Source organism: Tubulanus polymorphus, chromosome 11 (genome assembly GCF_964204645.1).
Source record: "Tubulanus polymorphus chromosome 11, tnTubPoly1.2, whole genome shotgun sequence".
In the NCBI taxonomy this organism is placed as follows: domain Eukaryota; kingdom Metazoa; phylum Nemertea; class Palaeonemertea; order Tubulaniformes; family Tubulanidae; genus Tubulanus; species Tubulanus polymorphus.
This window is the reverse complement of record NC_134035.1, coordinates 2,500,415-2,525,061: the sequence shown is the minus strand read 5'-3', so window position 1 is coordinate 2,525,061 and position 24,647 is coordinate 2,500,415. Positions and strand designations below refer to the sequence as shown.

At 39.4% G+C, this 24,647-nt stretch overlaps 3 protein-coding genes and 1 long non-coding RNA gene across 4 annotated transcripts; all 4 read left to right on the top strand.

Moving 5' to 3' along the window:
• The first annotated feature begins 551 nt into the window (after window positions 1–551).
• LOC141912638 (uncharacterized) lies at window positions 552–4,220 on the top strand. Its single transcript, XM_074803951.1, has 5 exons — window positions 552–624; window positions 968–1,090; window positions 1,370–1,550; window positions 1,788–1,887; window positions 1,971–4,220. Exons 1-5 carry the CDS (start codon window positions 552–554, stop codon window positions 3,186–3,188), a joined length of 1,695 nt encoding a protein of 564 aa, XP_074660052.1. The 3' UTR covers window positions 3,189–4,220.
• A 430-nt stretch (window positions 4,221–4,650) lies between these two features.
• On the top strand, window positions 4,651–5,809 carry LOC141913118 (DNA-directed RNA polymerases I, II, and III subunit RPABC5). The gene is made up of 3 exons (XM_074804574.1): window positions 4,651–4,747; window positions 5,021–5,121; window positions 5,629–5,809. Exons 2-3 carry the CDS (start codon window positions 5,027–5,029, stop codon window positions 5,735–5,737), a joined length of 204 nt encoding a protein of 67 aa, XP_074660675.1. The 5' UTR covers window positions 4,651–4,747; window positions 5,021–5,026; the 3' UTR covers window positions 5,738–5,809.
• A 511-nt stretch (window positions 5,810–6,320) lies between these two features.
• Window positions 6,321–14,988, top strand: LOC141912534 (general transcription factor IIH subunit 1-like). The gene is made up of 14 exons (XM_074803789.1): window positions 6,321–6,448; window positions 7,057–7,217; window positions 7,814–8,015; window positions 8,378–8,474; window positions 8,725–8,775; window positions 9,014–9,107; window positions 9,467–9,616; window positions 9,812–9,894; window positions 10,343–10,555; window positions 10,810–11,016; window positions 11,620–11,710; window positions 12,028–12,143; window positions 12,352–12,444; window positions 12,919–14,988. The coding sequence occupies exons 2-14, from the start codon at window positions 7,067–7,069 to the stop codon at window positions 13,006–13,008; spliced, it is 1,638 nt and encodes a 545-aa protein (XP_074659890.1). The 5' UTR covers window positions 6,321–6,448; window positions 7,057–7,066; the 3' UTR covers window positions 13,009–14,988.
• Window positions 14,989–15,050: 62 nt separating this feature from the next.
• On the top strand, window positions 15,051–17,083 carry LOC141913206 (uncharacterized). The gene is made up of 5 exons (XR_012620243.1): window positions 15,051–15,173; window positions 15,532–15,621; window positions 15,721–15,909; window positions 16,028–16,137; window positions 16,259–17,083. It is a non-coding gene; the product is annotated as an uncharacterized LOC141913206 (long non-coding RNA).
• Window positions 17,084–24,647: the final 7,564 nt, after the last annotated feature.

The window sequence follows — 24,647 nt, the reverse complement described above, 5'->3', positions numbered from 1 at the left end:
GTGTTCCGTGCGTCGATTGGTCGAACGCCATTAACGTGTCGCCATCTACTGGCCAAAAACGTTGTTAGAAACTTTCTCGCACCTCGACTGCCAGCGTCAGCTACTCAGCGTGCATTTTCGCGTGATTGGTGGCAGCACCATACGATACCCTATGGGATATCGGCTCACGGCGGCCGGGGGTTCGGCACAGGTTTCGGGAAACCCGCTCAAATTGACGCTGCCTAAAGGCCAGTATCCTCGGGGTTGAAAAATCCGAAATTCATCCATAACACTTATTTCTGCAAAGGCAAAAAACCTCATCGTCCGACGAGTGAGAGTGGCCGGCCGACCTCCAATTTGCCCACCCGGGACCCCGGGCCAACCACAGGACGATACTTGCGGAGTGACAGCCCCCAGAATAGAATAGAAAGGCCCCCTCTAAACTCTTTGCTCAGCGATTGCATCCTATCGGTAGAGTGGCGGCGTAGTGATAACTCACATGCCGGAGACGAATTAAAATGAATTCTTTCCTTGTAAATAAAGCTTTCGATTGAATTGTATTAGTTGGCAGCATGGCGATGTTAGCTGGGATAAAGAAGCAGAAGAAGTATTCGGTCAATCCTAACGGGTTAGACTGGACAAACGGTAAGATTTACTCGTCAGATTCGTCGAATATTGGTCATTCCTTCATTTCGAACCGTTGTCATTTCTTTCCTGGACTTAACTCGGACATAAAATTATGATAACGCTGAAGTGAAAAGGATTTTAAGGAATACTCTGTCCAAATTGCGTTGAGACTGAGAGTGCGAGATCTTTAAGGCCTTTTTTTCTCTGTTTCAAACATGAGCATATTTTAAGCATAGCATTTCGACAAGTTAAATAATGTTTGTGGTAATTTCGGATTTCGAGCCTGCGCCCGAAAACTGTTGTTGCCTATGGCTTGTATTATTGGTTGCACTGTTTTAAATGAATAGTATTATCTTTTCAGATGAATCCAAACTCGGGCATCGGTTACTTGAGAAAATGGGTTGGGAAAAAGGAAAAGGTTTAGGACGTGAATTAACCGGCATATCGGAACCAGTTCTATTGAGAAAAAAAGACAACAATTTCGGTAAGATACTAAACTACCTTCCAGAGAGGCAATTCCTTAAACCTACAGGTCTGTAGAAGTCTTCTGAGATTTTTGGTTGGAGAATTCTGGTCAAAAATAACAAATGTCTAGAAAAGTCTTAATGATACAAAAAACAATTTCGCGACAAAACTCTTGTGGGTAATTTTCGAATAAACTCATTTCAGGGAAGGTGGGAAAAAATGCAAATAAAGGGTAGATATAATTAGATCAAAATATTATGAGATTAAATTCATGTTTTCAATGCACTCTCCGCTCTAGGGGTCGGATGTACGGCTAAACACGCTGATAACTGGATCGCACATCAAGATGATTTCAACTCTTTGCTGTCGTCGTTACAAGACAACCATTCTGGCAGCGGATCGAACACGCCGAATAATAACGAGGAGTCTGCGGTCGCCAGTCTCGAGGAGAAATCGAAAACATCGAAAGGCAGAGTGCAGTAAGTACCCGATACAGTTTCAAACATATTTAGATCCGACCAGAAAAGTAGTAAAGGAAACCCATGATTTTAAAATGAAATCCACGATAATTATAAAGAAGAAAAATCTGGATTTTCCAATTGATTATTCGAGGAGCCTTCGATTTTCGTGATTTTTGTTAGTATTGCAATCATTGAAGGATCTGCGCGAAAAACTGAATGAAGTGTTGTTACCGAGTCCTATATATTTTCATTCAGCTATCACAAGTTCACCAGAGGAAAAGATCTGTCGGCGTACAAGGGTCAAGATCTCAACTGCATCCTCGGAAAACGAAAGCGCGCTTCTCAACAACTCGAGGTACGGGAATTCTTGATAATTATCCCTTCCCCTCTCCCTCTCTGAATGATAGTCAACGATCGTTTCGTTTGATCCAATTCCAGGAAACCGAAAAACCAGAAGACATCGAGCCAAAAAAGCCGTCGGTTGAAAACGGTAGTAACACGACGGTCAGCGCTCACAGCGTGCAGGAATATTTCGCGATGAAGATGGCCGCTTTGAAAAAATTACGCGATAAGAAGAATGACGTCGTCGATAGTGATTGCACGTCGCAATCGAACGTGAATATCGGCGCCGACGATAACGGGATAAATGGCGAGGTCGAAACGCCGGAAATATCGAAGAAACGTAAAAGGGAATCTCGGGATGAAAGTGAAGACGCGGATTCAGTGAAATCGAAGAAAAAACGTAAAAAGGAAAAGAAGGACAAGAAAATGAAAACGCCCGATGAACCGCCGTCTAGCGAAACTGTCGCTGATGTTGATGAAGATTCTTCTAAATCGAAAAAGCATAAAAAGAAGAAAAAGTCGGCAGATAAGGAAGAAGATTTGTCTCCGGACGAGAAGAAGTCTAAGAAGAAGAAAAAGAAAAGTAAATCGAATGGTGATAATGATGATGATGATGAAAAGTTGGAAGCTGCCACAAAAATAGAAGACGGATCTCGGGATGATGACGATGTGCAGAGCGTTGATGTTACGGTAAAAGTGAAAAAGTCGAAAAAAAAGAAAAAATCTCGGGACAACGAAACTACCTCTGTTGATCTGGAGAAAACTTCGGCAAAAGTTGACGAGCCCGCTCCCGTCGCGGATGAAACTTCGAGCGAGGCAAAAAAATCGAAAAAGTCGAAACGTAAAGACGTGGAAAGCGACGCAGTGACGAGTAACGTTTCCGTTTCGAATTCCTCGGACGTTTCTAGCAAAAAGATGAAAAAATCTAAAAAGTCTAAACGCAAAACAACGGAAAATAATGCGATGACACATAATGATTCCGTTTCGAATTCGTCTTTGGAAAGCGTTTCCGCGGACGTTTCTAGCAAAAAGGCGAAAAAATCTAAAAAGTCACGAAAAAACAGAAGCGACGATGACTCGAAATCGGAAAGCGATGCGCGTACGACAACAAACAGTTCAGAAATAGCATCCGCAGTGGCGCCACCGGTGCATTTAAAGAAAGACGTGTTGTTTCAGTCGAAACGTATGCCGAAAAGCGTCAAAGTAAACGACGTGGAGAAAAATAGTTTTCGCGGAATCGACTTGTCGAACCTGGTTACCGGATACGGTGGTGACGCCTACTCTTCAACTTTGTGTAAATTGCCGTATTTATGATGATAGTGATAATAGTGTAATGGAACATCGAGTTGTTACAGTTGAACTCGTGTTAAGTTGTTGTAGTTATGGTTTCATAATGCTACTCATGAGTAAATAGCTGTATACTATATTCATCCTCGCTTGCCAGGGTTTGGTTGCCGAAGCTCATGCCCACAAGAACCCTGGCAGACCCCTTCATTGGTCTATTACACTGTCCAAGATGTCTTTGGTGTGCAGTCTATGTATTGAGCCAATCAGATGAGTTGTTTTTCACTCTATTGATACAATGCTTCTGATTGGCTAGATCTATAGACCGGTGACCACTGAGTGGCAACCTGTCTGTCCAATAAATCTTGGGCAGTGTAATAGACCAATGAAGGGTCTGTACTAGTTAGACCAATGAAGGGTCTGTACTAGTTAGACCAATGAAGGGTCTGTACTAGTTAGGAAGGAGGCAATCAAACCCTGGCAAGTGAAGATACTGTCTTATTGTACATTATACGGCTGACTAAATGTACCCGGTACAGTAAACCTCATCTAACTTATAAATGACCGTCGTAGACTTTGGGCTCACTTGGACTGAAATTAAATAATTTACTATTTAATGTATTTTCCGATCTGTGATTCACACCAAATGTTCCAGTTCCTTAGCTTGGAGAGGGGTTAACTGTGTATAACTTTGAGAAATAACACTTGAAAAAAGAAGTTCATGAAAAAAGTTAATTGATCGTAGATTTCTGTTTGTATCTAAATGTTGATATGTGTGATTTTATTTCCACAGGAATAAATGCATTTACAAAAGAATTGAAATATTGTTTTACAATGCTACTGAGTAAGGCCTATCTGTACATTATAACACTGAATGAAAGAATGTGTACAAACTACAACTAATACCTGGCCATCACGGACTTACTTCGAATGAAATGAAATAATTCTCCATTTAGTGTATTTCTGATCTGTGTTTCGGACCAAATGTCCCGTCTATTCAGGGAGGGGTCAAGTTAACTGTATAACCTATTGTTTTATAACATGCTGGTGTTATTTATTTCTTCTGAGAATAAATGCTAGTTTAAATGCTAGTAATTTTACCTCTAGCCCATTCTCTGTTTATTTCATATGGTTAGTGACTTATCAATAAATCTGTATTTTTTTCCAAGTAACACGGGCCGATTTGAAGAAGCTTGCTGAGGTAGTTATTTTAACCATTAACAAATTTTAGAAACCTTTAGTTCCAATGCCCCTGGCCTTTTCTGTTGGTGAAATGCCATTGAAGATGGTTAAGAAAATCGAAGTTGCATTAATTCCCAGCTTCGATGGAGGACAGTAAACTTATTAGGTGGAGGCTGGTTGTCTATTTTTCTCTCGCTTCTTATGTTCACTTTATTAGAATTGTCGATAATGTAATTCTTTTCACCGAAAGGACCAATATAGTTAATTTGAATTTGCTGTAATTACTCTGGCTCGCGCGACATCTGGATCTGGTGGAAACGACCGAAACTCAACATCAACCAAATTTCCAACGATATTTTACAGCGACGAAATAAAACAACGACTGCATTCAATTTCTGAACTCTAAGGTGAGGAATAAATGGGTGAATGTAGATGTTGAGGATCAGGACATTTAGTTTATTGATATAGATTTATCAATTTGACGCGACATTAAAACGATAGTTTACGACTGTTCAGCGACTGAGCTGATATGTATCGTCGCACTCACTAATTACCGCCGAGTACCCTTAAAATATAATGCACAATGCCACCACTCATTCAAAATCATAGTAAACGGAAGCTTGAGTTGTTTTAAATGGAATGATATTTAATTATGATCTTGAATTACTTGTGTTTCACAGATAAAGATGATTATTCCTATTCGCTGTTTCACCTGTGGAAAAGTAGTCGGCAACAAATGGGAAGCGTATCTCGGTTTACTGCAAGCGGAATACACTGAAGGGTAGGTAGAAAATTGTCGATATTGATGCTGGCGTGTAAACATGTGTGTCCGATGACTTTTTGAGTACATTAACCGGAAGTAGTTTTTATAATGACCAGTAGAAATGTCTAGCTACCAACCTGAGTTATTTACGAATCATCAAGATCATAGATAGTAGGTTTATGGGTACATATTGTTTAATCTGTTCATTTCAAATAATGAAGCTCATTTTCTTTATCGTAAAAGAATACTTATTTTGGGCAATCCTTCATTAAGATTGACGTCAAAGCGATTGTCTAAATATAAATAAACTGCACAATATTTTACTTGTCATTTAAATGCCTATTTTGAGGTATGTCCTCAAAATATTAAGCGAAATATCAAAAACAACAGGTTTCTTAAAATATTAGAGAATATACATTAGTAGTATAGACTTTGTAAATGTCAATAAATAGTCAAGTAATTGGACAAAACCGTTTTATTGAATTGAAAATTTCTAAGTTGTCTAATTATTGATTACAATTTCAGCGATGCTCTCGATACTCTGGGATTGAAGCGATATTGTTGTCGCCGGATGTTACTGTCTCACGTCGATCTCATCGAAAAACTGTTGAATTACGCGCCGCTCGAGAAATAGAACTCCGTCAGCGAAAAGCTGTATAAGATTGATTGTAAATATGTGAATTTTTATAGTGGACATCCACGGAAATAAATGCATTTAGAAAAATTTAGAATTGTTTTTACTTTCTAATCATGGAATTTTGTCGGAGAACTGCGTTTTTGCTCTGGTTTATTGTAATCAGTTACACGTCAAAGGTTTAGTGTCGCGACTTGAATATTCTTACAAACGTATTGGTTAAATTGGTATAGGCCCATCAAATTATGACAGCTTATCACCAAAGATTAGGTAACTAGGTTACTCGAGGAATTTGGACACATCTCAAAATTGTATGGATGCTTTAATGAATGATTCTTAATGTTTTTCTCAATATGAGCTGACATACATCTGCTTTCCATGGTCACTTAGATTTACTATGCTTTAGAGTCAATTGTCTATCTATAAAGGGCCGGTTTTTCCAGGGATCTTTTACGCATTCTGACTGGATTAAAAAATAGATCACCAACAGGATCTTTGGTCCGTCAGTTTAATTGTTCAGTCCACAGACCGTTATTTAGCGTATCCGTAGCGCGCGATGACAATTCGATGTGTGGAGTACCAGGAAGTAGGAAGTAAAATTTCCAGATTCGCCGCTTACTTTGCTTTGCAGCCGAATAATTTTGGATTTTAGCATCCTATCGTCCATAAAAACATTGAACATCAAGTAGTTTATGCTGTCAACAGTAATTAGTGAGTAGACAGAAATAATGATTCATCCTGATTAGAGAGGACCAAGAATAACATCTCTCACTCTCCTCTTCTCGACCGCATCATCACTGCTTGCTTGCTTGCTTGTCATCTGAAGAAGAAACCCAGTCTCAGCTGCTTCTACCACAGAATACAAATTCCATTTTGATTCAATTCATAGAAAGTTAAAGCTGATATAGATATAGGACTTAATTCTTTACTTAAATGTTTATGGCACTGACTGATGGAAGAAGGCAGTATGGGGGGGGGATGATTGAAGCGTATTTCACTTTAAGCAATTACAACAGAGACCAGTCTGAGTAACTGGCCCCCAGAGACCTTCGTTCAGTTCCAAGAACCCATTCGCATATTCCACACATTATTTTGGAACCAATGCACCTAACGTCTAAATATAATCATCTATCCATTTGCATGCAGCGACGTGTCGTACAATAGGCCTACAGAAACAACAGGAACCCCCTCCCCACTTTCATTCCTGGATTTGTGCCTCTGTACTGTTTACATTCGTAACTATCCACTGACCAACACCTTACAACACTGGTCATCGTGTTATATTCCGTTCATTATAAGCAACTCGGTGAACTCTTCAGATTTTCAGAAATGTCGATATCGGAAGATGTCCTCTCTATTACGAAGAATGTCAAGCAGAAGAAAGTGGAAGGATCTTTGTATTTGATGAGTGAACGATTGGCTTGGATGCCTGGACACCTGAACACATTCAGAGTTTCTCATAATTATGCCGACATCAAAGGTAATTCGAGACGAGGACCGATCTATTCGCACAAACCATTAGAATAGAGGTTTTCACCATAGAATTTTTGAAAATATAGATATTTAGATTAAAAAAATTTGTTGATGGATGGATTGGATGTTTTATGTAGATCAGACTAACTTCAGTGAATACAAAAATGCTAGTTATAACGATTAACCCTTTCACTGTCAGCTAATTGATTCCTGAAAGTGCTGGAGATAATTTGAAAATCTTAAAAGATTCCACCCCAGTGTGTTGAATTACTGCTTACCGGTTTAGGGCATTTATACTGCGGTGTGGTGTATCATAAGTTATTGATATTTCCCTATGTTTGACAGGTGCCAGAGATAAAAACTAATTACATCGATAAATTGCAATACAGTGTATTACCAAAGTCCATCACCAATTTGATACGCTGCACTGTGGTGTAGATGCACTCAAACATTTAATGAAACACTCTTCTCATTTTGGGATTCTCTATATTGGAAATGCCAACTTTATTGAAATCGAAAAAAAACCTGTTTTTTTTTCCTTAATGCAAATTTATTACCTACAGCAGCTCATTCCGTTCAATGTTTCCATTATTTTGTTCGCAGTACAAAAGATTTCGCCCGACTCGAAGGAAAAAGTTCAACTGCAAATCATTTTGCACGACAACGGCGCGAACACGTTCCAGTTTAATAATCCGGCCGGCCGAGCGGCGCAGATCAAAGATCGCGACGCCGTCAAAGAGTTACTGCAGAAATTGTTGCCGAACTTCAGGCGTAAAGTGAACAGCGAACTGGAAGAGAAAAATCGGTAATTCCAAGGGATTTTCAAGGGGTTTTACTTTTTCAAGGGTTTTGTAGGGAGTCTGGAAAAATCTGAAAAGTGCTTACTTTTAGGAAAAATAAGTATATGAATGTGCTCGATTTTCAGGCAAAGTACTTTAAAATGTCGATGTTTTCTATTGAATCTTAGGACGAATTAAACTAGGGAGATAATGATCAAAATATTATTTTGCTACCAGAAAAGCTCGAAAATTGCATTGAGAATATAAATTGAAAAAAGTTTCCAGGGGAAGTTCTTGTGCTAGGACACCGATACCGCTACTAATTGAAATAAACGAAAAGCATGTCATATAATCGGTTATTTAATGAAAATAATTTCTTTCCGCGCAGAATGTTACAAGAAGATCCGGAGTTGTTTCAGTTGTACAAAGACTTAGTCGTCAGCGGCGTTATAACGGCTGAAGAATTCTGGGCCGAAAGAACAAAAGTAAGAATCTGTCCTGATTATTATTATTCTACTGGGGCTGGTTACTCAATAGTTAGTTAGAGTTAACCAGTGGATAGTTGACATAGTGTACACCGCAGCCTGCAGGGTAAACGGAACATATACCGCACAAGTACTGAAAGGGTTTAACTCAGATGTTTCTTGACCCTATAGGCCTTTATGAATTATAAACTGTCTAACTCGAATCAAATCACGTTAACTTAATAATAATTGCTAGATCTTTTGTTTTTAGAAAAACAAGAAAGCAAACAATCAATCAGTTGGTGTATCTGCTGCATTTTTGGTGAGTATTTCAATGCATTTAGAAAATGGACAATCAGCCCCCCCCCATGATTTTACTAATTGGCCCCTAAGATAAGTCTAGTCAGCGCATTATTGATATAATGCATATCTAAGTGCCTGTTCATCAGGGGTATTTCTTCTTCATCATCGAATTATGGCATCTGTTGGCTGTTCTGTTTTATTACAATGTATTATCATTATTCGTAATGACTACCGGGTATTTTGTTTTGTTTTCGCAGTCAGAAATCAAACCGCAGGCAGACGGCTGCAACGGTCTACGATACAATCTTACTGCTGATATTATACAATCCATCTTTAGAACGTATCCAGCAGGTACGCCTTATGTTTGCCGTCCTCCCGCCGCAGGGATTCGAACCTGATGGCTTCGAGACCCTGCCACACTAGCCTGAATGCTGAACAAAGCGCACAGCTTAGATGATGTCATTATTAGCCAAAAATCTAGTTTTATTTGAGCCCGGTTATACAACAAGCGATCTGATTAGGCGAACTTGAACCTGGCGAACTTGCACATGAACCTGGCACTCGGTCTAGGTTTCGTGCCGTGGAATTATTGCGATTCTATCAGGTTTCAAATCCTTGTCGTGGGAGGATGTACATTTCAGTCTGCACGATTGAAACATCGTCGTCGTCTAAACTAAACCAGCTCAATCGGTTATAAATTTCCATTTCAGTCAAACAGCTACACGCCGAATATGTGCCCGATAAGCTCAACGAGTCGGACTTCTGGACGAAGTTCTTTCAGTCGCATTATTTCCATCGCGATCGCATCAATTTGAACAACAAAGACTTATTCGCTCAATGTGCCAAAGCAGACGAACAGGGTAATTAAATAAATGAATAAATGAGTAGGCTACTAAATTTACGGCTTTGAAATCTTGAAATTGAGGAAAGTAGTTGAATCCTACCAACTCTGATATTTGTTGAGATATTCTTGATATTTTTTTGATTGTGGATGTTTTATAAACGCTATGTAGAATGCTAATAGTCTTATGAATTTGATGAATATCTCTTTGTAGATATCCAAGAAGAAATCAGTCGAAGCGTCAACGACCCGTTTATAGATCTCACACATTTAACGGATACACATCTCAACGATGAAGTAAGTACAGGGTTCCCGACAACTCTTCTAATTGGAAAATGCTTTATTTGAGCAAAATTCAATTTTGAGGAATAAGCAATTACCGGGTAGAAATAATTTATACAGTAAACTATGCCTTAATCGGTACAGTTGTTGGGGCCAGGATTTTTTTTTACTCAATTAGGAAGTTGCTAAATTAGAAATTAGAGTTTAGGAAGTGTATAGGATAAGAATATGCTTACAAAACCACCAAATTAATGGTTTTACCAAGATGAAGGATGAGTCTACTGTAATTGACATCGAAAGTGAAGCAGACGCTTCCCTGACTTTATTTTCTCCTTTAAAACTCCTTGAAAATCCTTATATCCAAGAATGACCGATCAGTAGCGACCCTGGCTGTATGTATGAATTAAAAGTCAACAAATAGTAAAACCAAATACAGTAATGTAATCGCTTGTTCTCTTCACAGGGATACGGCGTGTTGAAAGAAGAAGCTCGTCACAAGATAACGCCGGCGAATCTGTCGCTGATTCGTCGATTCAATCACCACTCGACGATGGTATTGAAGTCGTTGGAATCGGCGGGTGAATCTACGTCGGTCGGAGGCGATTCGTCGGTGAAAAACAACGGCGAAATGAACGCAGCGAATAAGGAATCGAATAAAGAACCGCCGTGTAAAAAGGTGAGGGAAGAATAATCAATTGAAAAGCCTTACCATATACATGGTCCCTATGCATCTCGGGTCAAAAAACATTTTAAATGGAAAATGCTTTTAAAGGTGTTTGAAAACTCCTTAATTTGAGCAAAATGTCTAAATAACTCCTTCAATTTCGAGAAATGGCTCAGGGTTAAGAGACGGGAAAATATCAAGGAATTTTATAATCGACCTGTACTTTGAACTCATCGACTTTGTTTTTGTTTTTCCATTTTCAACAGAAAAAACTGAAAGAGAAAATCGAATACGACGATCTGCAGGGCAACGACGAGCAGACGATGTCCGGTTTGAAATTAGCGAAACTCGAACGATATCTACACGGCCCGACGCCGATCACCGCGACGAGTTACACAACCAACGACGACATGATACGAGCTTCCAACGGCGTCACCCAAGAAATCGAAGCTTACCGTCCTGATCTTACCCGGGTATGTAGTTTTGTTTTGTCTTTATTTCCCAAAACCTCTGTGGAGGCAACATTTGCCTGTGTAGGTATATTTTTCACGGTTCAAGAATCGAGATGTACAGGCAGGGTCCCTACTACAACTCCTTGATTCCTTAAAACTCCTTCTAAACAACAGAAATAGCTTCAATTTTGAGAAATAGGCGATTGAAAATGCTTGTAGCTAGTCTTATGGTAAACTATGCCTAAATTGAGACAGTTGGTACCAGGATTATTTGCCCAATTAGGCGGTTACCGAATAAGAAACTGAATTTAGGTAGTGTTTAGGATAAATATTTGCTCACAAAACAACTGAATTACCGGTTTACCGAGATAAACTGTACCGATGTAGGATGAGTCTACTGTAATTGATATTGAAAGTGATGCTGATGCTTCCTTGAAATTTGAATGTTTCTCCTTGAAAACTCCTTATATCCAGGAATGACTGATCTTTAGGGAACCTAACAGGATGAAACAAGATAAAGTTGTCTCGATGAGAGACATTTACACTGCCTTTAACACCAATTAGTTTGTACATAGAACTCCGTACTGTAACTGTGTGTAACTGGTTGTGTTGCTTTATTTATAGTTGTTGTCCAGTCAACAGGCGATCAGCGTATCAGGGGAATTATCACCAGGTGGCGCTCTTATGCACGGTACTACGCAGCAGCAATTAGCACGTAAGTTTTTGCATAATTCTCATATCAGATGCATGAACAATTTCAGGGTTTTTGTTATGAGTGTGATGAAGTTTTTTGCCGCGTAGGCTGTCTTTGTTAGTGCCTGCTTTCCGAAGCAAATCCTGAGAGTGCTTAAAACTTTCTGAACTAAATATTTTCTCATAGATTTAGGGTGGGCTATAATGATGAACATAGATAACACCACTTTTAGAAAAAGGTTCCTGGACCCAGTTGAACAGTTTTGAGATATGAATTTGAGTATTTGAGTTCAAATAGACAGATTTCTAGTTGATCTTGATATTTCGATTCAATTCCAGAAATGGTACCTACAAATATGCTTCAGGAAATACGGCAGGTCTATTCGGCTCTTTGCGAGTTACTGAGACATTTTTGGCTCTGTTTTCCGACCACGTCACCGGCGTTGGAAGAGAAGGTGAGTTGAGAGTGGTACTGGGCAATTTCTCGATAAGGGAACATATCGGGACAAGCAAACATCTTTCAGGTGTTCTAGTTTGCAGTAGGAATGGTAATGATATGACTACTACGACTAATTGAGTACATGTAGTTTCTAGTCTTTTTCGAGAGCTCAAGAGTATGCTGCAAATATCAATAATGCATATCAAAAATATATTAATTTTCAGGTCGTCAGAATGAAAGCAAATCTAGAACGATTTCAATTAGCTAAAATGCAACCGCTTAGGGATAAACTGGATGAATATCATTACACTATAAACGTAAGTAGGAAATTCCAGCAATCTGGGAAGCCTTTCTGAATTAGTCACCAACTTCGGACGAAGCGCATGTGGAACATATTTCCGTAACTAAACTTTTCATCCGTCCAGATGTTAGGATCTATCAGCAGCTGTTTCAAAGGTCACCAGCATCTTCTATGGGAAGGCAGTGTTCAGCATCCCCCGATACCACGCCCTTAATCTGCTCCAGCTGGAACCATTATTCAGCGGCCAGTTCATCAAAATTTGATGAGAGTCAATCGGTGGATAGTTGCCATAAAGTTCATTGTTACTATAGGATTTATCTACTGTTGTGAAGAGCTTTGAAATGGATGTTAATGTAAAGCCCTTTTAAGAAATGAATTATTATCATTATCTGCCGGTACCTTAAATCAACTTTTGATCACCTGCAGCCCCTGGTATCGAGCGCGCGGCTTTGTAGACCATGTATACATAACATGTAATTTCCACTTTCAGTTCACCGGTCATCTCAACGAACTTCTAAATGCAGCTTTCATCAAATACGACACGTGGCAATCGAAACGAGCGGGCAAGGCGAAACGGTGACGTCTTCGAAACCATCAACTGTTCGTTACCGCGATGTGCCTCTTATCGAAATACACTCTAAAAACTAGACGCATAATATCGTCGAGCGACTGGAAGAGATGATGAATAACTATGCCTCAACTACGGATGCAGATACGATGTTGTGTTGTAAAACGCTCTCAAAATCATCTCGCGTTAGAAAACTGTTCGCATAATCAGTATCTTCGGCATTGAACCATCTATCATTACTATACAGGGTCCACAGTTCTGAGTCAACATTTGTCTCTGAGTTAACTCATTGAAAATGAACTAACTTTATCTCAGAATTAAATCTAACTCACAACTGTGGAACCTGTATAGTAATAATCAGTATCATCGGCATTGAACCATCTATTGTTACTATACAGGATCCAGTTCCACAGTTGTGAGTTAAGATTTAACTCTGAGTTAACTCATTGAAAATGAACTAACTTTAACTCATAGTGAAATCTAACTCACAACTGTGACACTGGGTGCAGACTGTTATTCCCGCCTAAAGCCTAACGCGCACGAGGCAGGAAAACACAAAAACACGAAACATGAACTGAAACATGTTTGATCTCGCAAACCTTGTTTCCCGATCTGTGTTTCTCATTTCGTAAATGCTGTGCATACCAACATAGGAAAAAGTTCGGAACTGTGTTTCTATTTGCATGCGTCGTGAGTGTTAGCCTTAGGTGGCATCAGTTCATGGTTGTTCTAGATTTGATATAATCCGGACATTACGTGAATATTAGTGTTCAGCATTACGCGTAGCGTTCGTAAGATAGCGACGTTTATTAAGAACGAATGATCTGGATTAGGTTTTTCGTTCATCGCTATATTCAGTTTTGCCTCCAAAACTGTGTCGGACTTAATCGAAACGAAAGTCTTCTGACTTGGTTTAAGGTCTACGGTTTCCTAAGGAAATCCCTAATTTTTCTGATGTATCGATGAATTATGTAATCATTACTGTACAACCACTACTGCTGCTGCTGCTGCCTTTCAGAGAGAAATGTCATTGAAACAAAGAGTCCTTGAATTAACTGATATTTTCAACAGTGTATCGCAGAATTCATCGATCTGCTGCCTGTTGACTGGAGAAATTGGATTCATTGTCGCTATCCTTCCAATTTTAGATCATGCTCACTTTCCTACTGCGTTCATAAATTCGCCGGACTGTACATGAAATATTCGCAGTCCTAATGCCACTGAGTAAGGTGTAGTTAACTAGCAGACAACACCTTACTCGGCAAACTGCTCAAGAATTTAACAAGAATTTTTCGTTATAAATGTTCTATTTGCCCGGGGTCAGTTGATCGAAAGTGGATAAATGCCGTAGTAACAATTATGAAGTTCAAATTGGCATTGTGTCAACTATCCACTGGTTAACCATGTTTTCAGCAACTGCAGCCCCTGATCGTCAATTGGGTATCCGGTTCCAGTTCCACAGTTCAGAGTTAAATTTGACTCAGGAGTTGAAACATTGAAAATGAACTGGACCCAGTTCCACAGTTGTAAACTCGAACTTAGAGAACTTGTTCATTTTCAATGAGTTTTCTCAGAGTTAAATCTTAATTCATAACCGCGTAACTGTGTTCTGATTTTAACTCTTGAGTTAACTCGAACTTACAACTGCGGAACTGGACCCCGACTCAACTGGACAGTTACAGCTCGACAACAATGTTACTGTGGATGAGAAGGGCAGTAACATTCGACCCATTGTTGATGTGCTGCCAATATTTTGCATTTAAAAAACTTCAACTGAAAAAAATCAGCAAGTTTAAATCTATAGTCAATAAACCACGACATTTATATATATATATGTTATGTAATCATTGCTTTCTTTATTTCTGTTTACTTAAAAATGTCTCGTGAGGATCGGATTATCAAATGAGGACTGGAGTCCACCTTCCGTAGGTTCAAACCAGAGTGTTTAGAGTGGGTAAAACTACGTTCAGTCTACGCGAATATCACATGAAGAGTCTTTCGATTTGATACAAGAATTATAGTTGTTATTGCGGGTTCACCGATATAGTGCCAGACTTTTAAAGCTTCAAGGGGCTTCACCAAGAACGTTACTGCCCGATGCCCCATGACAGGGGGGGGGGTGCACTAGGATTGTAGAGTGACAAAGACCACTGCGGAAACGTATGCCCTGATGAAAAGTAATTAGAAAGTATAGTTTTTAGTAGAGTAAAAAATAGGCCTTATCTGACACCAAAGAAATTTATAGCCTTGGAATGAAGTCTCCAGTAACTAGATTATTGACTTTTTCGCGGGGTTAATGCAAGCTTGTCTGTAAAGTGCTATTGTAAAGTACAATTGTCTGTAAAGTATTTTGTCAATAATTCAAGGAAATGAATTTAGAATGCATGAAAAAGGAGAAAAAAACGTATTTCGAATGATTGAATTCGAGTTTATAATACAAATAGGCATACGCGGCTGTCCAATAGCAGTAACGACGTACAAATCTTACTCAACTTGTTGTTGGACACTCTTGATATTATTTCCTTATGTTTCTAGTTCATATGTTTCCTCGAATTCTCCTCATCACGATGAGGACCTGATTGTTACCAAAACCGCGAAATGATTCGACCAATCGAATCTGTTGAGGTAAAAACACACAAAGAAAAAAACTGTACACTGAAAACTGTGAATGAGCATTCAGTCGAAATGTCAAATTCTTATTAAAACTTTTCTTTCTATTGCTAGTTTTAACTTCAAATAGTATTAGCCAGTTTCTCTTGTGTATGGGAACGAAAAACATCTGCCATTCCTCACTATCTCATCACCGCCACCTGATTGATTTCAATACGGCGAGGCTATTAACTGAACCAACACCACTGATGCGCTGGAATCGGCTGTGAGTACTGGATTATGAAATGTAGAACCGGGTTACAGGTAAAAATCCGTAGTTTTGTTTTGGTAATTTCTATGAAGAAATAGCTCAGAATGATATCGTAAAATATCTATGGATCCTAAATATTATTGTTAAAAAGTATTATCTGTTTTCATTTAGGTTATACACTTATGTTCGATAGAAAATGAACATGGGGATTTTTACCGCGTGGGATTTTCACCTACATTCAAAACCGACTTGATATGATGTGGGCATCGAAATTTAAACGGGTATATCTGTAAAATTGATCGTTTTCAGCAACTGCATGAAACCAAACCCGTGTATTGTATTAGAAATACGCAGCAGAATTGTTTGATTTTATTTCAACCGATATTGTTTCATATTTTTCAGTTCAGAAGTTTACAAGTCGCATGATTAGATCAATGACAAGCGTCGCGCACTATTAACTTAACCGTGACCGTGACCGGGACGTGACCAGATATACATTCTGTACAATGGCTGTCATACTTCACACGTATCACGGTTTAGTCGTAGAGATCCTGGAATATTTCGTCTCAGGAGCTGCTACGAAGGAATATGGAATTCCTTTTACGATACGAATCGAAACTATCAACTTCGTTCATATCTGGATTTAAAACTGCAACGATCAGTGCAAACTCTTATCGTAGAATAATCGCCGAATGAAGGCTGGATTTCGCTGAAGATTGTGACGCTAAGAAATCTGTAAGGACGCAATTTCGGGATATACTGATTTGATAGTGTATCGGACAATGCGCGTGTTCATCGGATTAATAATCAAACGCGATCGCTACGAAGTGAAGCAAAGACTTATGTGACATTGCGTGCGAGATTGAGAAGATATCGTTTATTTTAAAACCGCGGTTGTAAAAGTTGTAAAGTTGGATTCCTGTTAGTAAACTGATTCCTGTATTCAGAAATATGTTTATTATGACTTGGATTACAGGGTCCGATCTAAGCACTTGTCCGATTGCCCGGGACAAGTGTATTATCATAAGGGCAAGTAAGTTATCATTAACACTTGTCCTCCGGGCTAGTGCAATTTTATGTCTCAAAGCTTTTTGCCAATCGATACAGCAGTTGGACTGTTTGTGTAGGGTAAGTAGATTTTTGAGGGGCACGTAAAATTTCAGATATGCTTGCCCCCGGGCAAGTGGTTCCTTAGATCGGACCCTGTATTAACTTGTACTCAAACTCATTGATGATGTAAACCTGTGTAATATCGGGATATAATAAGCTGATACTCAGTGATTGAAATAATTATCAAGTGTAATCGCTAATCATTAAAATCGATAATGAGATATTGTGTATTTTCATTAGTTGTTCAATTGTTTAGCGTTGATAAAGATCGATTTATTTTATGACATTGAAACTGAGAAATTCCTGTTTATTCTTCTTTAATTCATTCATTTCTGACCATTTTGAAAATAAACAATCGTAATTAATATTTTGTATTAGTATTTCGTTGTCTTTATTGTTCTATTCATTTCTTATTGTGAGAATTGATCGAAACATCGGCCCATTCCCCTTATCGCAGGAGCCGGCCACCACTTCTCCAGGGCGGGCACGGACAACAGCCTAGACGCGAGACCGGACCCATACTCACTTGCCAGGAGCCAAAGAGGCCACTTCCCCCTGCAGAGGCAGGCATTTTACGGAAGCGGACCTATAATATGCGTGACCGGACCGATACTCGCTTGCCAGGGCACAAAGGAGTCATTTTTACGGAAGCGGACCTATAATGTGCGTGACCGGACCGATACTCGCTTGCCAGGGCAAAAAGGAGCCAAAGAGGCCACTTCCCTAGGAGAGGCAGGTATTTTACGGATGCGGACCTATTTTTTGCGGGACCGGACCGATACTCACTTGCCAGGGCATAAAGGAGTCATTTTACGGAAGCGGACCTATTTTTTGCGTGACCGGACCGATACTCGCTTGCCAGGGCAAAAAGGAGCCAAAGAGGCCACTTCCCTAGGAGAGGCAGGCATTTTACGGATGCGGACCTATTTTTTGCGGGACCGGACCGATACTCACTTGCCAGGGCATAAAGGAGTCATTTTACGGAAGCGGACCTATTTTTTGCGTGACCGGACCGATACTCGCTTGCCAGGGCAAAAAGGAGCCAAAGAGGCCACTTCCCTAGGAGAGGCAGGCATTTTACGGATGCGGACCTATTTTTTGCGGGACCGGACCGATACTCACTTGCCAGGGCATAAAGGAGTCATTTTACGGAAGCGGACCTATTTTTTGCGTGACCGGACCGATACTCGCTTGCCAGGGCAAAAAGGAGCCAAAGAGGCCACTTCCCCAGGAGAGGCAGGCATTTTACGGATGCGGACCTATTTTTTGCGGGACCGGACCGATACTCACTTGCCAGGGCATAAAGGAGTCATTTTACGGAAGCGGACCTATTTTTTGCGTGACCGGACCGATACTCGCTTGCCAGGGCAAAAAGGAGTCATTTTACGGAAGCGGACCTATTTTTTGCGTGACCGGACCGATACTCGCTTGCCAGGGCAAAAAGGAGCCAAAGAGGCCACTTCCCCAGGAGAGGCAGGCATTTTACGGATGCGGACCTATATTTTGCGGGACCGGACCGATACTCACTTGCCAGGGCATAAAGGAGTCATTTTACGAAAGCGGACCTATTTTTTGCGTGACCGGACCGATACTCGCTTGCCAGGGCATAAAGGAGTCATTTTACGGAAGCGGACCTATTTTTTGCGGGACCGGACCGATACTCGCTTGCCAGGGCAAAAAGGAGCCTTTTTCCTAAGCTGCCAGGGCAATGTGTAGCCTTTTCTTCGTCGCCTGCCAGGGTCTTACAGAGCCTCTCTCCTCGAACCTACGATTGAATCCTCCTGGTCACCCAGTACCATAGACCATTAATTCTCACAATGAGAGTTGAATGAATAAACAATGACAACCAATATAAAACACTAATCATTATTCATTTGTTTATTTTTGCATAATACAGGAATGAATTAAAAAAGAACAAACAGGAATCCGACATAACTTGAAGTCAGAAAGAATTCATTAAATAAACCTCACGAAATGTCTCAGGTTTTATCAATTAGAGATCACGTCATTGTACGATACACTGATTAACAGCTTATTGTATCCTGATATTAGAAGAAGTTTATATTTCTTGCAGTTACTCCAAATCGAACATATATTATCATCAGCTTTTGAAATGCAGGTTTATCCAGATGTGAACAATGAGTTTGAATGTACGACAAACAGGAATTCAGCTTACCCCCAAGTTTGAAAATAGATTGATTCTAATTAACCTGGAATCATAAGCCTCACTTATCATAGTTGAAACGGTTTTATCGATTAGCGATCACAATTGATTGTCGATCCGATGATCATTGTCCAATGCGCTGATTATCAGTTTATTATATCCTGATATTACACAAGTTTATTCCGAACAGATTTCTTAGCGTCACAATCCTCAACGAAATCGAGAATCCATTCGACGATATCATCATCTCTAACACTGATCGCTGCAGATTATTTATCCAGATGCGAACGATGAATTCCAATTTGTTTTAGTCGAGTAGCGAATTCCAGTTCCAAAAAACCTACGTACGCATTTTCGTGCAGCTCCGGAGTCAATATATTTTATCTCCGCACATATATACTGATCGTGCAGCATACAGATACGAACGGTGGTATTTGAATTTGAGAGTCCAAAAAAGCGTATTTCCGTTCTAAAAATCCAATATCCTAAACCCACACAAAACTGTACGTGTGTCTCGTATGACAGCCGATATATCTCTAACTGACTCATGTACAAAATGTATATAGGCTAATCACGTCCCGGTCACGGTCACGGTTCCAGTTAGTCGAGCGCGACAGGACATTGTTTAAATATGCAACTTGCGCCTCCAACCTGAATGATATGATAGAATCTGTCGTCAAAATAAATGAACAAATTTTGTGCATATCTTATACAATATGGATTGATCTCAGTTAATGAGGCGATGACCGACTGTATTTTTAGCTTAAAGCTAAAGATACCTTGTTTCTCAATCGGCCGGGTCAATTTCGTAAAGTACACACGCGGACGATTTATTCTAAACAAGTTCATTTCTCTGGCTGTCGGGTCTGTTGCGTTATGGTTATAGCTTCTTTATTTTTCTAAAAGGCACAGGGTCGGGTCAAATTTTAAGCTCAACAGATGTTGGACCTGGATTGTATTTAGTCCTCGTGGACATAAAGTTCACTATAACTGAAGTCAAGTTTTCCCAATATGTGTTCGTTTGTTTGTTTATCCTCTCGGTGAGTTCTAACGCTGCCAACACATATTTATCCAGTTCATCTGATGTTGTCCTGATCATCAAACACCTCAATGGTTCCATCCTAATGATGACAATCCTAAAAAATATACATGGAACTTAATAGATTTGAGGCAACCAATCAAACATACAGAGTTAAGTCTAGTAACTGGTGTATCAGAGAAATGGCAATCTAAGGTAGGCTACTCCACAAAATGAATGTCAGGGGTCAAATATTTTTTGTCTCTGATTTCGATTAAACTTAGTGTAGAGATGTATTCCTGGGTGCTGATCACAAATCTGAAAGAATTTTTGAGATCGGAGGCCCCGAAAATGAGAAATTCGAATTTTTGGGGGACCCCCTAAATTTTCAAAAGGCCTTGGACCCCAGAGTTTTTGAGATATTAAAAATCTGATTACAGATTTGGAATCAGCACCCCTGAAAATATAGAGGACTAAAATTTAGGGCAAATCGAAGCGATTCGATTTTTTGGCCAAAAATGGCAAAAATCTAAGGTGTTAGTCCAGGAGTTTTTTTTCGGCGAAAATTTTTTTTTCTCTGATTCCTACGAAATTTGGTAGGAATATGTATTCTGAGGTGTAGATTCCGGATCCGCAATCAGATTTTGAATCGGAATTCATCTTCATGAGCAAATAAGGGTTTTAATGCCCAAAATATGCACCCCAAAAATGGGGTACAGAGTCAAAATTTTTTTTGGCCCAATTTTGATAAAATTCAGTGCACACATGTTTTTTGGGGTGCTGATTACAAATATGAGGTTAGATTTTGGATTCGAGGCTCCTAAAATGAGATATTCAGGATTTCGTGTTTTGACCCCCTCAATTTCGTCACAAATTTTGATGAAATTCGCCCGCGAAATTCGGTCCAATTTATATCAATCCATTTATAGTCCGGTTAGTTGACTAAATAGTCCAGTAAGTTCACATATAGTCTGGTTAGTTCACAAATAGTCCAGTTAGTTCACTAGTAGTCTGGAAGAAGTTGACTGAAGAAGTAAAACTGTGATAAATTTCAGTTGAAGTCCACCACGTCCAGTATTCGTGATGAAGTTTATACCACAGCCCAACAGAGGAAAACCTGAAATACTAAAATTGAAATCACATTAACAGGAAGACTGACTGAGAGGTTGAGGGAGGATGGGATGAGAGGTTGGGGACAATGGGGTGATGAGGTTGGGGGAGGATGAGGTGAGAGGTTGGGGTGAGGTTGAGGGAGGAAGGGGTGAGAGGTTGGAGTGAGGAAGGGGTGAGAGGTTGAGGGAGGATGGGGTGAGAGGTTGAGGGAGGAAGGGGTGAGAGGTTGGAGTGAGGAAGGGGTGAGAGGTTGAGGGAGGATGGGGTGAGAGGTTGAGGAGGGATGGGGTGATGAGGTTGGGGGAGGATGAGGTGAGAGGTTGGGGTGAGAGGTTGAGTAAGGATGGGGTTAGAAGTTGAGGGAGGATGGGTGAAAAGGGAGCAAAACAGTACAATTACTCTGACATAGTAAAGGCTTAAGCAAAAGTTTTCAGCAGTTTTCAGTACGGCACTGGATTAACAGATTCTCGTTTTTCACAAGAGCCCAGCCTGTGGCAGTGGGAGAAGAAAGCCATTGTAACTAACTGGTCGAGTCAGGGCCGGGCCGGTCTCACTGTGTCGTGACATGTCTGCTAAGTCAAATGGAGTGAGGTCCCCCTGTGCGTCCCTGAGGACATGAAATATCTTGAATTCTTATCTTTTTACCAAATATCAAAATTCGTACATTTAAAATCATCGTGGCTTTAAAGTCTTTATCAATTGAGGGAATAGTTCACTGTAAATAAAGAATTAGCGATTGAATTGAGCCTGCTCCACAGTAAAAATAGCGCGATCAATTCAATCTCGACCGTCTAGTGCTGCCCCTATGTATAACGATAGCGTGGAAAACGTGAACTAACATAATACTCGCTTGCCAGAGTCTTCGAACGGCCATAGTGGACGAACTAATTACCGATTTGCGGGCCGGATTCCGAGGATAATTCTCAAACTCTGAAAACTGCTCTGAAACGTTTGAACCAAACAATTTTTCTATAAAAGAATAAGCCTTGAAAGAGTAAATTTGAATCGGGGTATTTCTAGTATGGTCTGGGAGAGAGCGACAGGTGTTTGTATGTTCCCTGATTATTTGCGCGAAATTAGAATATATCGAAGAAAAAATATGGACATTTTGTCAATTCAAAAGATAAATTATCATTCACAAATGTAAATGAATAAGTTATTCTGTATATAAATACTATATTAATTGATAAGTAAGTGAATTTTAGCTAAAAAGAATTAAATATGTTTCCTAAAAATAAGGCAATATCATACAAAATTCAGAACGTGTTCATAGTATCATATTCAATCAGAATTAGGCGCCACACTGGTCCGTATTGTACGTAATAGGGAAATTTAAATTTCGGCGGTAAATGTGCGCCACTATTTTAGTTCACAAAAATTCCGCTATCGTAATTCATAGGGGCAGCACTGTACGGTAGATATCTAACTCAGCCTCGCTATCATACTGTGGCATGCGAGTAATAAAGATATTTTTCTTAGCCGAATTTCGTTCAATGTTCAATACGATTCCATTGTATATGAATAATTCTACTATCGTTTAAGGTTTTTCGAAGGGGAACATTTTTTTAAAACGAATTTCAAAACATTTTTGATAGAACTCTTTTTTCAGCGGTATGTATTAGCATCCGGTAAAGCGATAGGCTCACGTGCCAAAGGAAGTTTTCAAGCAAATTAAATTTTATTCTCTAAAATAGTGCTTTCAATTAGCAATAATAGAAACCAGAAAAAAATGCTTTGAAAATATTAAAGAAACAATTTTCTATGAAAGAATAAAGCTTAAGAGTAAATTTGAATCGGGGATATTCCTAGTTTCGTCTGGGAGAGAACGACAGGTTCTAGATGCCACGAGCAGTTTTTTTCATTTGCCCCGTTTTTAGTTCAAACACAGCCAATCGGTAGTGTCACATATTTAGTCCTCGTGGATAAAAGTTCACTATAACTGAAGTCAAGTTCTCCCAATATGTGTTCGTTTGTTTGTTTATCCTCTCGGTGAGTTCTAACACTGCCAACACATATTTATCCAGTTCATCTGATGTAATCCTGATCAACAAACAAAAACGTCAATACATGCATGTTGTTCCTAATGATGACAAACATCCTAAAAATATACATGAAACTTAATAGATTTGAGGCCACCAATCAAACATACAGAGTTAGAGTAAAGTCTAGTTACCGGTGCATCAGAGAAATGGCAATCTAAGGTAGGATACTCCATAAAATGAGTGTCAGGGATGAAATATTTTTTGTCTCAGATTTCGATGAAATTCAGTATAGACATGCATTCTTGGGTGCTGATCACAAATCTGAAAGAATTTTTGAGATCGGAGGCCCCGAAAATGAGAAATTCGAATTTTTGGGGGACCCCCTAAATTTTCAAAAGGCCTTGGACCCCAGAGTTTTTGAGATATTAAAAATCTGATTACAGATTTGGAATCAGCACCCCTGAAAATATAGAGGACTAAAATTTTGGGCAAATCGAAGCGATTCGATTTTTTGGCCAAAAATGGCAAAAATCTAAGGTGTTAGTCCAGGAGTTTTTTTTCGGCGAAAAATTTTTTTTCTCTGATTCCTTCGAAAATTAGTAGGAATATGTATTCTGAGGTGTAGATTCCGGATCCGCAATCAGATTTTGAATCGGAATTCATCTTCATGATCAAATAAGGGTTTTAATGCCCAAAATATGCACCCCAAAAATGGGGTACAAAGTCAAAATTTTTTTTTGGCCCAATTTTGATAAAATCCAGTGCAGACATGTTTTTTGGGGTGCTGATTACAAATATGAGGTTAGATTTTGGATCCGATGCTCCTAAAATGAGATATTCAGGATTTCGTGTTTTGACCCCCTCGATTTCGTCACAGATTTTTATGAAATTCGCCCGCGAAATTCGGTCCTTTAACGATTTTTATTCAATGATGTCAAATATTCAATTAATTTTTAAGGTAGAAATTGATGCTCTTACTAAAACCCTGTATTATAATTCCTGCAACACAATTACAGGCTGCTACAAATAACCCCATTGACAATTATTATGAAATGCAGTGTAAACAGTGTTTACAGATAAACTGCTTTCTCATAATTGTTTGGAAACTTATAAGAAATTCTACTCACACACTCACCAGCCCTTGTCTAGCAGTAATGGTAGTCCACCGAGTTCCACAAATCCACATACAGAGTTCCACACCTCCTGGAGTCCACCACTGACTGTTATTTAATGAGTATCAATCCACTTATGGTCCGGTTAGTTGACTAAATAGTCCAGTTAGTTCACATATAGTCTGGTTAGTTCACTAGTAGTCCGGAAGAAGTTGACTGAAGAAGTAAAACTGTGGTAAATTTCAGTTGAAGTCCACCACGTCCAGTATTCGTGATGAAGTTTACACCACAG

What these genes read in the sequence shown, in the direction of transcription:
- LOC141912534 (XM_074803789.1), top strand. Translation starts at nt 7,067, where the DNA reads ATGTCGATATCGGAAGATGTCCTCTCTATTACGAAGAATGTCAAGCAG. An exon ending in GAACTGGAAGAGAAAAATCG is followed by an intron (nt 8,016 to 8,377) that starts GTAATTCCAAGG and finishes CTTTCCGCGCAG; the next exon opens with AATGTTACAAGAAGATCCGG. An exon ending in TGCCAAAGCAGACGAACAGG is followed by an intron (nt 9,617 to 9,811) that starts GTAATTAAATAA and finishes ATCTCTTTGTAG; the next exon opens with ATATCCAAGAAGAAATCAGT.
- LOC141912638 (XM_074803951.1), top strand. Translation starts at nt 552, where the DNA reads ATGGCGATGTTAGCTGGGATAAAGAAGCAGAAGAAGTATTCGGTCAAT. An exon ending in CGGGTTAGACTGGACAAACG is followed by an intron (nt 625 to 967) that starts GTAAGATTTACT and finishes TTATCTTTTCAG; the next exon opens with ATGAATCCAAACTCGGGCAT. An exon ending in GCGCTTCTCAACAACTCGAG is followed by an intron (nt 1,888 to 1,970) that starts GTACGGGAATTC and finishes ATCCAATTCCAG; the next exon opens with GAAACCGAAAAACCAGAAGA.
- LOC141913118 (XM_074804574.1), top strand. Translation starts at nt 5,027, where the DNA reads ATGATTATTCCTATTCGCTGTTTCACCTGTGGAAAAGTAGTCGGCAAC. An exon ending in CAAGCGGAATACACTGAAGG is followed by an intron (nt 5,122 to 5,628) that starts GTAGGTAGAAAA and finishes TTACAATTTCAG; the next exon opens with CGATGCTCTCGATACTCTGG.